This window comes from Sebastes umbrosus, chromosome 4 (assembly GCF_015220745.1).
Source record: "Sebastes umbrosus isolate fSebUmb1 chromosome 4, fSebUmb1.pri, whole genome shotgun sequence".
Taxonomy (NCBI): Eukaryota; Metazoa; Chordata; class Actinopteri; order Perciformes; family Sebastidae; genus Sebastes; species Sebastes umbrosus.
This window is the reverse complement of record NC_051272.1, coordinates 36,618,494-36,632,634: the sequence shown is the minus strand read 5'-3', so window position 1 is coordinate 36,632,634 and position 14,141 is coordinate 36,618,494. Positions and strand designations below refer to the sequence as shown.

Here is a 14,141-nt window from a genome sequence, read left to right as displayed (position 1 = left end):
AAAGAGAGAAAAACCCACAATGGTCACTGAAATAACTTGAAACTGACAAAAGTAATAATAAATAAAAATTCACTGAAAATTAACTAATGAAAATCAGATATTGTTTTTGAATTATGGTTCAGCAGAATCATTTAAAAAAACAAACTAATGAAACTGGCCTAGACAAAAATGATGGTAACATTAACTTAATATTTTGTTGCACAACCTTTTGAGGCAATCACTGCAATCAAGTGATTTCTGTAACTCTCAATGAGACTTCTGCACCTGTCGACAGGTATGTTGGCCCACTCCTCGTGAGCAAACTGCTCCAGCTGTCTCAGGTTTGAAGGGTGCCTTCTCCAGACAGCATGTTTCAGCTCCTTCCACAGATGTTCAATAGGATTTAGATCCGGGCTCATAGAAGGCCACTTCAGAATAGTCCAATGTTTTGTTCTTAGCCATTCTTGGGTGTTTTTAGCTGTGTTTTGGGTCATTATCCTGTTTGAGGACCCATGACCTGCAACTGAGACCAAGCTTTCTGACACTGGGCAGCACATTTCACTCCAGAATGCCTTGATAATCTTGAGATTTCATTGCACCCTGCACAGATTCAAGACACCCTGTGCCAGATGCAACAAAGCAGCCCCATAACATAACCGAGCCTCCTCCATGTTTCACATTAGGTACAGTGTTCTTTTCTTTGGATGCTTCATCTCTTCGTCTGTGAACATAGAGCTGATGTGACTTGCCAAAAAGCTCCAGTTTTGTCTCATCTGTCCAAAGGACATTCTCCCAGAAGCTTTGTGGCTTGTCAATATGCATTTTGGAAAATTCCAGTCTCGCTTTTTTATGATTTGGTGTCCTCCTCGGTTGTCTTCCATTAAGTCCACTTTGGCTCAAACAGTGACGGATGGTGCGATCTGACACTGATGTACCTTGACCTTGGAGTTCACCTCTAATCTCTTTGGAAGTTGTTCTGGGCTCTTTGGTTACCATTCGTATTATCCGTCTCTTCAATATGTCATCAATTTTCCTCTTGCGGCCACGTCCAGGGAGGTTGGCTACAGTCCCATGGACCTTAAACTTCTGAATAATATGTGCAGCTGTAGTCACAGGAACGTCAAGCTGCTTGGAGATGGTCTTATAGCCTTTACCTTTAACATGAAGGTCTATAATGTTCTTTCTGATCTCCTGAGACAACTCTCTCCTTAGCTTTCTGTGGTCCATGTTCAGTGTAGTACACACCATGACACCAAACAGCACAGTGACTACTTTTCACCCTTTAAATAGGCAGACTGACTGATTACAAGTTTGAAGACACCTGTGATGCTAATTACAGGACACACCTTAGTTTAATATGTCCCTATGGTCACATTATTTTACATCTTTTCTAGGGCTACCATCATTTTTGTCTAGGCCAGTTTCATCAGTTTGTTTTTTAAAATGATTCTGTTGAACCACAATTCAAAAGCAACAGCTGATTTTCATTAGTTAATTTTCAGTAAATTTTTATTTATTATTACTTTTGTCAGTTTCAAGTTATTTCAGTGACCATTGTGGGTTTTTCTCTCTTTAACGGAACGTTACCAACAACTTTGCCTACGTCTGTATATTAGGAAGTCTACAATAGTATTTGAAGTTCCTCATTTTGGAAATAGTTGTCTTGAAATGAGTTTTAAATGCCTTTCTCCCACCTAGCAAGTTGGTGCTGTTAGCAGCTGAAGGCTGCTAACAGCACCAACTTGCTCAGGAAGGTTCCTAACGGAGTGAAATGATGCTGAAGTATCTCAGTAGCAGCCGTGATAAGAGCTGTTTGAATTCTCTAAATGCTGAGGAAAGGAGCTTCAATGCTTCCTTTATCATCTCCTTTAGCAGAGGATACACTGGAGCATCCTTTACCATAGAAAAAGAGAGAATAACTTCCCACAATTCCTTGCGGCCGCAGCATTTAAAGCGACGCACCGTTCGGCCGTTCATAATAACAAACTATATGCTTATCTTGCATATTATTTTCATACGCTCATACACTAATTGGGATTCATGTTTAATATGAGTGGACAGTGACCACCATTAAGTTTCACTTTATTTTTAATTAATGATTTATTGTGAACATGTAACAAATACCTCAGTAAAACACAAAACAAGAATAACTAATAAAATGAACAGTAAACAATTAACAAATAATCAACATAAATAAATATTACATGTCCGGAAAGAAGTTGGAAGAAGTATATGATCCTACACCTTCTCCATAACTCCAACAATTAACTCAATATTTATCATATATTCCTGTTTATTTCAATTCCAACCTTAGTAATGAAGTGATATTTTTCACCGGTTGTCCACGTTAGGTCAGATCATCCTTTATTACCTGTTTTTTTTTTTACAAAAAGCTGTGGTCTAATTGGACAGTTTCCAGCGGCCTTCAAAGAACTTACAGGAAGTCCCAGATATAGTGACATCCTGTTAGATCCGATCTGTAGGCTACTTGTAGTTTGCAGACCACATTCAGATTTATTTATATTTATTTGTAAATCTATGTGTAAATGTGTGCGTGTATCTGGCATCGGATTCTATCCTTTATTCTCTTTATGTCCGTGCTATAAGTGCTATATTAATAACCTTCATTATTATTATTATCAACCACACAAGATGTGTTTGTTAACAGATGAAACCTTCATCGCACAATATGAGACTAATAACCTACAATCTAGCGTTAAATATTACAATTACACAGAAAGATGTGACTTTCTACAACACGTGGTGTTTGTTAAGAGCCAATCAGCTCTTTGATCAGGCGACAGCCATGCGTTTCCCATAATGCCCTGGGTCTTGCAGTCGGTGGAGAGCAACTGCGACGCCTGGCTCTAAAAACTGCGGCCACCTCAATCTGGTGAGGTTATCGCTGCTCAACGTGTGCATGACGTTAGAGCAAGTCGGACACAAATCTAACCGGCGTGCATTGGGCGCCGGTGATTGATTCTGCTCAGGCCTGGCTCATCTCCAACGAGTTTATAGAATCAATTTAGCTGTTGACACATTGTTAGTGTTAATAGTAACACCTGTGAAAAAAGGCCTGCTGTGTCTCTGTCTCTCGGGGCAGCGCCGTAGAACCAGCGCTGGTTTATCTCTGGTCTACATGGTCCATAGTGTGTATTCCCTAGAGGATTGGTTTTACTGACCAAGGTCATCTCTAAACTCATCGTCATCATCAGGTCAAATGTGGAATTGGACCAATACTTTGGTTAATGACCAAATATCTGAAAGAAAATGACATTCCCATGAGCCTCAGCTGAACTCTGAGTTTAGTGCTAATTATGTTCAGCTAAGATTGTAAAGCTGGTAGATGTTACCTGCTAAGCATCAGCATGTTAAAGGTCCCATATTGTAAAAAGTACGATTTTCTTGTCTTTTATATTATAAAGCAGGTTGAAGTGCTATTTGAATACTGTGAAAGTATCGAAACGCTCAATCCGTGGAGAAATACACACAGCCCGTATTCAGAAACTGTGCGTTTGAAACAAGCCGTCAGGATTTCTGTAATTTTGTGATGTCACAAATCTACAATATTTAGACCATTTCACAGTTTGAAACGTAAACATTCTAAATGTGTCCCAGTTTATTTCCTGTTGCAGTGGATGTGAATGATATCAGCTGACAGGAAGTAAACATGGACCCAAGCTGTTGCCGAGCAACGCAATTCCATTGCAGGTCCGTTGAAATGCACTAAAACGGAACGTTTCAGACAGAGGGTGAATACAGGTATATTGAAGCAGACAGTATGAGGAAAATAAAGGTTTTTTTTATCATTACAGCATGTAAACATGTTCTAGTAGAAACACAAAATACAAGTATGAACCTGAAAATGAGCATGATATGGGACCTTTAACAGTGTCACTGAGAGCATGCTAGCATTAGCATTCAGGTTATAGTACCACAGAGCCACCGATGTGGCTGTAGACTTACAGTAAATAGTGTTTACATTTTAGATTAATATTGATTTATAGTGATGTAGTGTTTATATATTTACTGTTGCTTTTTTTCACAATTCCCAAAAAACTTCAATCATCCATCAGTGTATGGTGGCTGAACACATTTTTTGTTTGTATTTTATATTTCATCATCATAACCTTTATTTAACTAAGAAGTCACATTGAGATTTAAACCTCTTTTACAAGTGAGACCTATAGCCAAGACGGGGTCAAATAGCAGCATCCAACACATAAAAAGAACATTTAAATCACAACGGCAACAATAGGTACGACAAATACATTACGTCATCATCCAGTGCATTAACAGGGCAGCATGTTGGTCATGTGTTTTGCTATTTAATTGAAACAACTGCAGCTTGCAGTGACCACTTCCTTTACTCTATGTTTAAAATCATTTAAAGAGATCAGGGTCTCAGGTTTAAGCTTGGCCTGCAGATGGTTCCTGGACCAAGGACCGTAGTGGAATAGGCTTCTGTACTGATAGAAGGAACTTTAAACTGAAGCCATTAATGTGACCTTAGATTAGAGCTGTTTTGGAGAATTACAAACTTCCGGCTTAATTAAGTCAGAAGTTTGCCAGAGATGATCTTACAGACTAAAATGTACCAATGTTTTGTCCTCCGCAGAGTGAGGGACGACCATCCTTTTTTTCCCTTCTGTAATATCTACATTAGTGGTACCAGCCACTAAAACAAGTCACCAAATCTAAATGTTGATAATAGATGTCATACCTCTGATACCAATCATTTTAAAGGTGACTGAGAATGTTTCTTGTGTTTTGATCTCTGTAGGTGTTTAATTTCGACGTGCGTCAGCTGCACTGGGCGGAGTACATGGAGAGTTACTGCATGGGCACCAAAAAATATGTCCTGAACGAGGAGCTGTCGGGTCTGCCTGCTGCACGCAAACACCTCAACAAGTAAGAGTGGAATCACATCGAGACACGGCAACAAATCCAGCGTAGTAGTCCTCTAGGACACCATACAGTAGATACATATCCTTCAGTCCAACCTTCCATTAACCAGTGGGGGGGCGGGGAGGGGTGTCAGATTATCATGGAGTGGGTAGTCCAGTCCGAGTGGCAGTAATCCTCCCAGCTTCCTGCTCATGTGAATAATTGAGTATTCAGAAACTTTAGATTAAAAGGGGAGGGTCTGGAGAACTAGACTCGTGTGTTCAGAATAAACCGTCTCACACTTCACGTCTTCATGAAATCCATGATTTGTCTGTCTCCCCAGGCTGAGGAACATCCGCTACACCTTCAACACCGTCCTGGTGGTGCTCATCTGGCGCGTCTTCATCGCCCGCTCCCAGATGGCCAGAAACATCTGGTACTTCGTGGTGAGCCTCTGCTTCAAATTCCTCTCCTACTTCAGAGCTTCCTCCACCATGAGATAATGAGCCCGGGACAGGGCGAGGGGCGGTGGGCGGCGGCCGGCGAGGCCAAGGGGGCCAAGAATTGAAGAAGAACCACCGGCCGTGGATGATGAGAGCTTTTCCTGCTGTCTGTCTCTTGGCCCCCCGCGTTTGCCTCGAGGACTAAGTGGAACCGTTAAACCCCCATGAACACAGACGGGAGCTGCTGGACGAGCCTGGAAGTCCACAGCACGTCTAACTGTTGCATATTTCCGATCCATCTAACCCCATCTCTAGCATCTCATAAAACTCAGACTAACAGCACTGGGACTAGTTAAAGACACAGGATCATCATTCTGTTCATGTCCACACAGTCCAACCCCCCCCCCACCCCCCTTTGGTGCCAGCTTTACTGCTGCAGGGCACCCAAACCTGCTCCACCTCGTCGGTCTGCTCGCCTGGCTGCCTGAAAAACAAAGCTATGCATTGGCTGATGCTCTGCTTCAAGAAGCCTCAGTTGAGTTTTGAGTCAGTCCAGGCTTCCTTCTTCTTCTGGAGCTAAATCTTTCATTGAACAGTAACCACTTCAGCTGCTGTGTAAGTTCAACTTTTTGGTTTTGTTTTCATTCTTGTTCTCCCTTGAGTTTGTGTGTGGTTCTTTTTTCTGCTTGTAAGGCCTATTGAAATGTTATAAAAACCTGGTATTCTCAGCAGGGTTTTAATCTGGCAGCAGCTTTTGCTCGGCAAAAGCGCATGCTGCTCTCAGCTTTCTGGGGCGGCGGAGCCAGGTTTTTTCACATTTGGTTGGAGGCAGTTGAAGGAGGATTCAGCAGAGGCTTGTTCAGGGACAGACTATTCTAGAGATCATTGTTTAAAGCAGACCAAAGCCCTTTACACCCAACAGCTTGGTAGAGATAGAGAGAGAGAGAGAGAGAGAGTGCCCTACCTAGAGTTGTCTTTTACTCTTCAGAGACACACACTCAACACCAGTGCACTCCTGAATGTCCCCCAGGGCTCGTTCCCTCATTAGGACCAAGCACAACGTAGATTGTAATCCGATGGCTTTATCCAGTCAGTGCCTACCAACTCATTGTTCTCACATCAGCATCATCTTACAAATCAAGCTTGTTTTTCTTGCAGGTTAATTCCTTTTTCTTTTTTTCTTTTTTTTCTTTTTTCATATCTGAAAGTCATTTGATTTTCAAGCTTTTTTTTTTGCCAAAATACCTCTTAGCTGGCAGACTGGTAGCTCAGTGGAGGATGAGAACAGAACATATTGTCACTTCTGGCTTCTTTTCTCTACGCTATACTCCAGAATTGAAACTCTTTTTTTCAGTACCGGTTGACCTACTGGGTCACGGACCAGTCGGTCACTGTGGGTGATGACTCTTTTGTTATTACACTACTTTCAGGTAGCTCCAACTGTAGCTCGCCCCCCTCTGTGTGAAAGGTTCTGTTAGTCATCTCCCTCCGTGTGATCGAGTCATTTTATGGGTCCTGGTCTGTCATGTTACTCGTTCATTGAGTTGCTTCTGTAAATAGAAGTGTGCAGGATTTTGGTCATGTGCTCATGCTGTTTATAAGCTGCTGGGAAACCCTTGGACCATTCTGTTGCCTTCATCATTCCGTCTTGTTACATAAGAAATGTCGATTTTGTTACAGAATTGGCAACATGAGGCTCATAATTAACCCCTCTTTGCCAGATTAAGTCTTGGGTTTAACATGCCCGAGGTTTACCTGTCTGTTACTTATTAGGGTGTGACCGTGTGCATATCCCTGGTCGTGCTTGCATGTGTCTGCTCAGAGTGTCTTCGGCCATAGCGGCTTCAAAACAGCGACACGTCCATCCTGTGAATGTCCTGTTTTCATTAAGGAATGCGATGTCGGTGTTTTTCACGCCATTTTTTACAAAGGATCATGTGACTTGGTGGTGGAAAGACGAGTGCAAGTTGTGAGTCGTGCCTGAACTTTTTTCCAATATTCTAACAATGTGAACAGAGAGCAATCAGATCTATGTTTTCTAATTATTTTGTGTACAGCTCTATTTAGGTAGACGATGAAATGCAGATGTATTTTTTATGCTATGATATCGCGTGGCTATTTTACCGACGACAAGCTTCCTGAAGCAACTCCAGCTGCTGTAAATACGTCAACAGGAAGAGCGGTCTGTCCAGAGCTCCATTTAAATGTTACTGTACGTGACTTTACTGTATAGTATGTACTTGTAAATTTTCCCTCTCTGAATGTAATAGCAGAATAACGCAGCCTGACTTGTTCGCACAGCCAGAATCTTCCTTTGACTCCTGAAACCTAAACTAAACTAACAACGCTGTTCCTGGCTGTCATTTTAACATGAAGTGTGCCGTGTGATGAATTGTTGCTGTTTGTAACTCCATCTGCTTTGTGACGGGTCGAGTGAGGAGGTCAGTTCGGCGATGCCGAATGGCTTGTTGGGAGAAAAGCAACGGTGTGTCTGATTTAGGGTTCTCTTCAAGCTTGTTCTTGAGAAGTGAGAGGAACTACCGAATCCTACCAATGGTTTGTTCATCAAACATCAGCATCTACTCCACTTGGAACAAATCCTTAATAGAGTTACATTGATCCATTATGCAAATAATTGAAAACATAGTTTTAAATATCTAAGTATTTGTGTATAACATGAAATATTCATCAGTAAATACGCAATAATCTCTGGACTTTCTCCAGTCTCTGCTGGTTGCCTAGCAACCTCACGATGACGAGAAGACGCCCCCGTTGCACAGCAACGTGTCGGGTTTTTGTACAGATGAGACAAGTTTATACAACATGTTAATAATTAGAGAGCTTCATAGGGGTCGTGGCTGGAAGGTAACCCACAAATTGCAAAACTCCGGTGAGATGGTTAAGGTTAAGGCTTAACAGATTTTGAAAATGTGGGAGAGCCCACACATGACGACATGTTCTGTTAAATTGAACAGTTTTGTTCCTGTAGTGTGTGGAGAGCAACGATTTGGCCCAAACAGCCAGCACACACTAACAAATTCATTCATGAACAACAAGTGTCACGACTAAGAAAAACCAAAACGGAAATCTCACAAAATATCTCGCGATCAAACGTGACTTTAGTGTAAACAAACATGGCCGACGGCGGGGAGGGGGAATTAGTGGTTAGTTTTTGCACTAATTTGTACTGAAAATTCCCGAAGGAAGGATGGATGGGGGAGGGGGGGATTGTGTAGTGTGTACCCGGCATTAGGCATTGACCTGGAATGATTAATATAAGGTTATGATAGGTCGTCGGGCAGCGAGTCTTGCAAGAGTTTTTGCAATTTGCAGGTTACCCTCTAGACACGACCCTTTATAGGTGCTGATTAGTAGATTTTATTATCTTCGGACAGAGCCAGGCTAGCGGTTCAACCTGTTTCTAGTCTTTATGCTAAGCTAAGCTAACAGGTTTTTGGCTCCAGCAAACATGAATGATATCAAAATTAACTTTTGGCAAGAAAGAGAATAAGCGTATTTCCCAAAACTATTCCTTTAAGTTATGTCTGTCAGGTTGTCATAGTCTTCATTTCAGAGCGATCAACAATCAGAAAGTCACCAGGGCTGTACGGGTGTGGTCGGATCACATTTGATCGACACGGGCATGTTGGCAGGCGTTGCTAAATCCTGATTGGTGCATAGAAATGTGTGACATCACCCTTTTCCACTTCAAATAACTAATGAAAAAATCTAAATCCAGAAATCTCACATGACATAACCATTGTGAAGGAAACTATATGAATAATGGATCACAGCTTTGGGAACTCTCATTTTGGATTTGGCGCTCCAGCTGGTTTATATACTGTATATGTAATCATTCTTTACTTTTCCCATGTAGGGCTAAAGGCTCATTCCTTGTGGATATTCAAAACAATCCGTTGTGATGATGCACTGTTGTTTTCATGTACAGATGTTACCAGTCTGTTTTCTTCTCCTTCCGATGGCCTGGTGTATTGATCACTGGTATCAAAGCGGGAGTGATGGTTTTCTTGTTTTCACGTGGCCAACACAACATGGCCGTACTAGCATAGTTAATAATAAGTTTCTCTTCTGAGGTTGGGATAGTTTCAGACTGGTTACAGTGTCAATGCTCATTTTTTAAATGTGTTCATGTGGTTCTTGAGGTGACTGTCGTTTCGTTGCTCCTGCTTGCACGGTGAGCACACTGTGTTCACTTTCAGAAGGAGGAAAAGGAGTTTTTGCCATTGTCAATGTGAAACTCCAAAAACAATAAATCAATGGGTGCCTTTTTGTTTGTAAACCAAAAAAAGAAGGAATAAACTGTTTAATCCTCTTGCTGATCGAGACGTTTGATTTCTCTGTAGACCACGTGATTGACAGTGAAACAAATGACAAAGTAGGAAACTCATGTCCTCTGAGATGAGGCTTGATGGGGGGGTTGTCTTCAACATCTTCACTTGCAGTGAGAAACAAGACCTCTCCAGTGTGAAACAATATCCAGACACAATCTCCAGCGTCAGTTTGCTTAGCAACCAGAGTCAAGTGAGGGCAACAGATCAGACACAACAGCATTTATGTGAACCAGTAGTCGGTCATGTTACCTGCCCCTGTATGGGTATAAACACTGCTGATCTTTCACAGCGTTTATGTGATGAGGACTTTTTAAACAACCTACACACAACTCCACTCACAAATAAGTGTGAGACGTGACACCGAATACGAAAATGTGCAGAGGTTAAAGGTTGCCATTGCACGGCACTGAATATCTCAGCAGATGAATGTGAAAACAGCCTTCTAGTGTCAGAGCACAGTAGAGAGGGGGTGAGATTCTAAATATGTCAACCCAGAATTTGGGGAATTTTTACAAAATTTTGAAAAAAAGTTTGACCTGGTATGGTTTAATTTTGACATTGTATGACTTATCAAGTCAAATGTTTTGTTTTAATTATGCCTAACTGGAACACCACTTCGATTTGACAGAATCTGAAATTGACTTCTCCTTGCTGCACAGAGCAAACAAAACAAAAGAAACACAGCTGCATGGGGGCGCTAACTCATGGATGTATAAAGAGAACTGGATACAGCGTTGGAGGCGGGGCCTCGTTCATTCCTATGAGAGTTGCTCAGTGGCGCATGAAGACAAAATGGCTCGACTTCCGCCTGGAAAAGTACCCGGATCTTGGGCACATGGAACATGCGCAGTAGCATTCGTTCGGTCACATGACTCGGTCACGGCGGTCCCAACATCACGCCGTCGTCACAGCTTGCGTTCCGGCCTCGGTCTGGGTCTCATTCACATGAACAGAGGAAGGGAAATAACTCTGGATTCAGCTATTAGTGCGTTTTACAACTTTTAGGACCTCATTTTTTAAATAAGGACTATTAAAGTGTTCATACTGGGGAGTTGATTCACCTCATAAAAAATTATCCTCTGAGTTACAGACGTCTCTTTCCCAATGTAAGTCTATGGGAAAAAGTATTTTTGGGCCCAATGGCATCACGTGACGGACACGGAAGTTGTAGTACCGCCGTTTGGCCACTACGAAAGTTGGGATCGACGACCGCCGCTCTTCCTGGGGGCTTGCGCTAACTCCATGTAATAGACAGAGCCCTGCATGTGGTCAAACAGGAAGAATCAGCTGTATGCCAGTCTTAGTTTTTATCTCCCTATTGGCTCACAGCGTTCGTTTTTTGGCATCTTCCCAGCTCAAATAAATCCACTTTACACAATGAAACACACTGATAAAATGCTTTGGCATCTTCCAGCTTTACATAAAGAATTCATGGACATTACACACGTAGGCAAAATTGTTGGTACCCTTCTGTTAAAGAGAGAAAAACCCACAATGGTCACTGAAATAACTTGAAACTGACAAAAGTAATAATAAATAAAAATTCACTGAAAATTAACTAATGAAAATCAGACATTGTTTTTGAATTGTGGTTCAACAGAATCATTTTAAAAAACAAACTAATGAAACTGGCCTGGACAAAAATGATGGCACCCCTAGAAAAGATGTAAAATAATGTGACCATAGGGATATGTTAAACTAAGGTGTGTCCTGTAAATAGCATCACAGGTGTCTTCAAACTTTTAATCAGTCAGTCTGCCTATTTAAAGGGTGAAAAGTAGTCACTGTGCTGTTTGGTATCATGGTGTGTACCACACTGAACATGGACCACAGAAAGCTAAGGAGAGAGTTGTCTCGGGAGGTTAGAAGGAACATTATAGACAAGCATGTTAAAGGTAAAGGCTATAAGACCATCTCCAAGCAGCTTGATGTTCCTGTGACTACAGTTGCACATATTATTCAGAAGTTTAAGGTCCATGGGACTGTAGCCAACCTCCCTGGACATGGCCGCAAGAGGAAAATTGATGACATATTGAAGAGACGGATAATACGAATGGTAACCAAAGAGCCCAGAACAACTTCCAAAGAGATTAGAGGTGAACTCCAAGGTCAAGGTACATCAGTGTCAGATCGCACCATCCGTCACTGTTTGAGCCAAAGTGGACTTAATGGAAGACGACCCAGGAGGACGCAAATCATAAAAAAGCGAGACTGGAATTTGCCAAAATGCATATTGACAAGCCACAAAGCTTCTGGGAGAATGTCCTTTGGACAGATGAGACAAAACTGGAGCTTTTTGGCAAGTCACATCAGCTCTATGTTCACAGACGCAAAAATGAAGCATACAAAGAAAAGAACACTGTACCTAATGTGAAACATGGAGGAGGCTAGGTTATGTTATGGGGCTGCTTTGCTGCATCTGGCACAGGGTGTCTTGAATCTGTGCAGGGTACAATGAAATCTCAAGACTATCAAGGCATTCTGGAGCGAAATGTGCTGCCCAGTGTCAGAAAGCTTGGTCTCAGTTGCAGGTCATGGGTCCTCCAACAGGATAATGACCCAAAACACAGCTAAAAACACCCAAGAATGGCTAAGAACAAAACATTGGACTATTCTGAAGTGGCCTTCTATGAGCCCTGATCTAAATCCTATTGAACATCTGTGGAAGGAGCTGAAACATGCTGTCTGGAGAAGGCACCCTTCAAACCTGAGACAGCTGGAGCAGTTTGCTCATGAGGAGTGGGCCAAAATACCTGTGGACAGGTGCAGAAGTCTCATTGAGAGTTACAGAAATCACTCGATTGAAGTGATTGCCTCAAAAGGTTGTACAACTAAATATTAAGTTAAGGGTACCATCATTTTTGTCCAGGCCAGTTTCATTCATTTGTTTTTTAAAATGATTCTGTTGAACCATAATTCAAAAACAATTTCAAACTAACGATTTTCATTAGTTAATTTTCAGTGAATTTTTATTTATTATTACTTTTGTCAGTTTCAAGTTATTTCAGTGACCATTGTGGGTTTTTCTATCTTTAACGGAAGGGTACCAACAATTTTGCCTACGTGTGTAAATACCCTCAAGAGTCTCTGATGCTCTGATTGAGTGAAGCCAGAGACAAATGCTCTGCCACTGATCTGTGAGGGAGGAACTATCTGAGCAGGATTTATAGTTTCTCTCTTGCAGCTTCACACGGACAGAAGACAGAAAGACAATAAGACGAGAGGCAGCGGTGACTGTTTGATAGCTGGCCTCTCTTCATGTATCCATTCAATATGTGGCTCATTAGATGGTGAAAACAGTCCTTCAGTGATGGGAGCCCTCAGTATGTTGTGCTCTCCTCTGCAACACCTGGCAACGGCCGCATAGCAACCGCGGCCCAGCAACCATCACCAGCACTGAGTCACAACCAGCCGTGCAGCCCAGTGGCCCAGCAGGCCCCACACGGCCCTGCACAGATTCAAGACACCCTGTGCCAGATGCAGCAAAGCAGCCCCATAACATAACCTAGCCTCCTCCATGTTTCACATTAGGTACAGTGTTCTTTTCTTTGTATGCTTCATTTTTGCGTCTGTGAACATAGAGCTGATGTGACTTGCCAAAAAGCTCCAGTTTTGTCTCATCTGTCCAAAGGACATTCTCCCAGAAGCTTTGTGGCTTGTCAATATGCATTTTGGCAAATTCCAGTCTCGCTTTTTTATGATTTGCGTCCTCCTGGGTCGTCTTCCATTAAGTCCACTTTGGCTCAAACAGTGACGGATGGTTGCACAAACAGGAACCAGGGGCTTACTGGGCTTAGAGTGGGTGCCCAGAGGCACAAAACACACATACACGCACACACACACACACACACACACACACACACACACAATCCCTCATGCTCTTACTGAACTATACTGTGTATCTGAGAAAGAGAGGGCATTTTAGCACTTAAAATAAATTAATAATCTGGATCATTTTTGTATACATAGATGTCCGTTTTGCTACTTTACTATGGAGGACGTAATCTGCCAAAATCAAAAATAAATAAATGACTCAATAAATACAATAATATCCCATTAAATGTACCAAAATATATATATATATAAAACAAATATAAAAAATAAGTGTAGGCATTAATTAATTGATCAAATTAATTGTCATAAATGACATAAAATTATATTTCTGTTTTAATTTGATTTATTTATTACTTTGTATTAAAGGTCCCATATTGTAAAAAGTGATATTTTCATGTCTTTTATATTATAAGGCAGGTTAAAGTGCTTTATAAATAATGTTAAACTATCAAAATGCTCAATATACGGAGAAATACACACAATTCAGAAATTGTGCGTTTGAAATATGCCTAGCAATGCAATTCTGTTGCAATTCCGTTGAAATGCGCTAAAACGGAGCGTTTCAGACAGAGGCAGACAGTATGAGGAAAATAAAGTATTTTTTTGAACATTACAGCATGTAAACATGTTCTAGTAGAAACACAAA

The 14,141-nt window shown here is 41.5% G+C and overlaps 1 protein-coding gene across 3 annotated transcripts in view; it reads left to right on the top strand.

The window, feature by feature from the left end:
• The window catches only part of far1 (fatty acyl CoA reductase 1), a 37,131-nt gene extending 28,753 nt beyond the window's left edge, over positions 1-8,378 (top strand). For 2 of the 3 annotated variants that reach the window (XM_037767687.1, XM_037767686.1), the window contains exons 12-13: positions 4,763-4,890; positions 5,210-5,369. In XM_037767687.1, the coding sequence (XP_037623615.1) occupies positions 4,763-4,890; positions 5,210-5,369 (288 nt within the window). Of the gene's footprint in view, positions 1-4,762; positions 4,891-5,209 lie in introns of all 3 variants that reach the window. The other variant, XM_037767685.1, reaches the window with a different exon arrangement.
• The last annotated feature ends 5,763 nt before the right edge of the window (positions 8,379-14,141 follow it).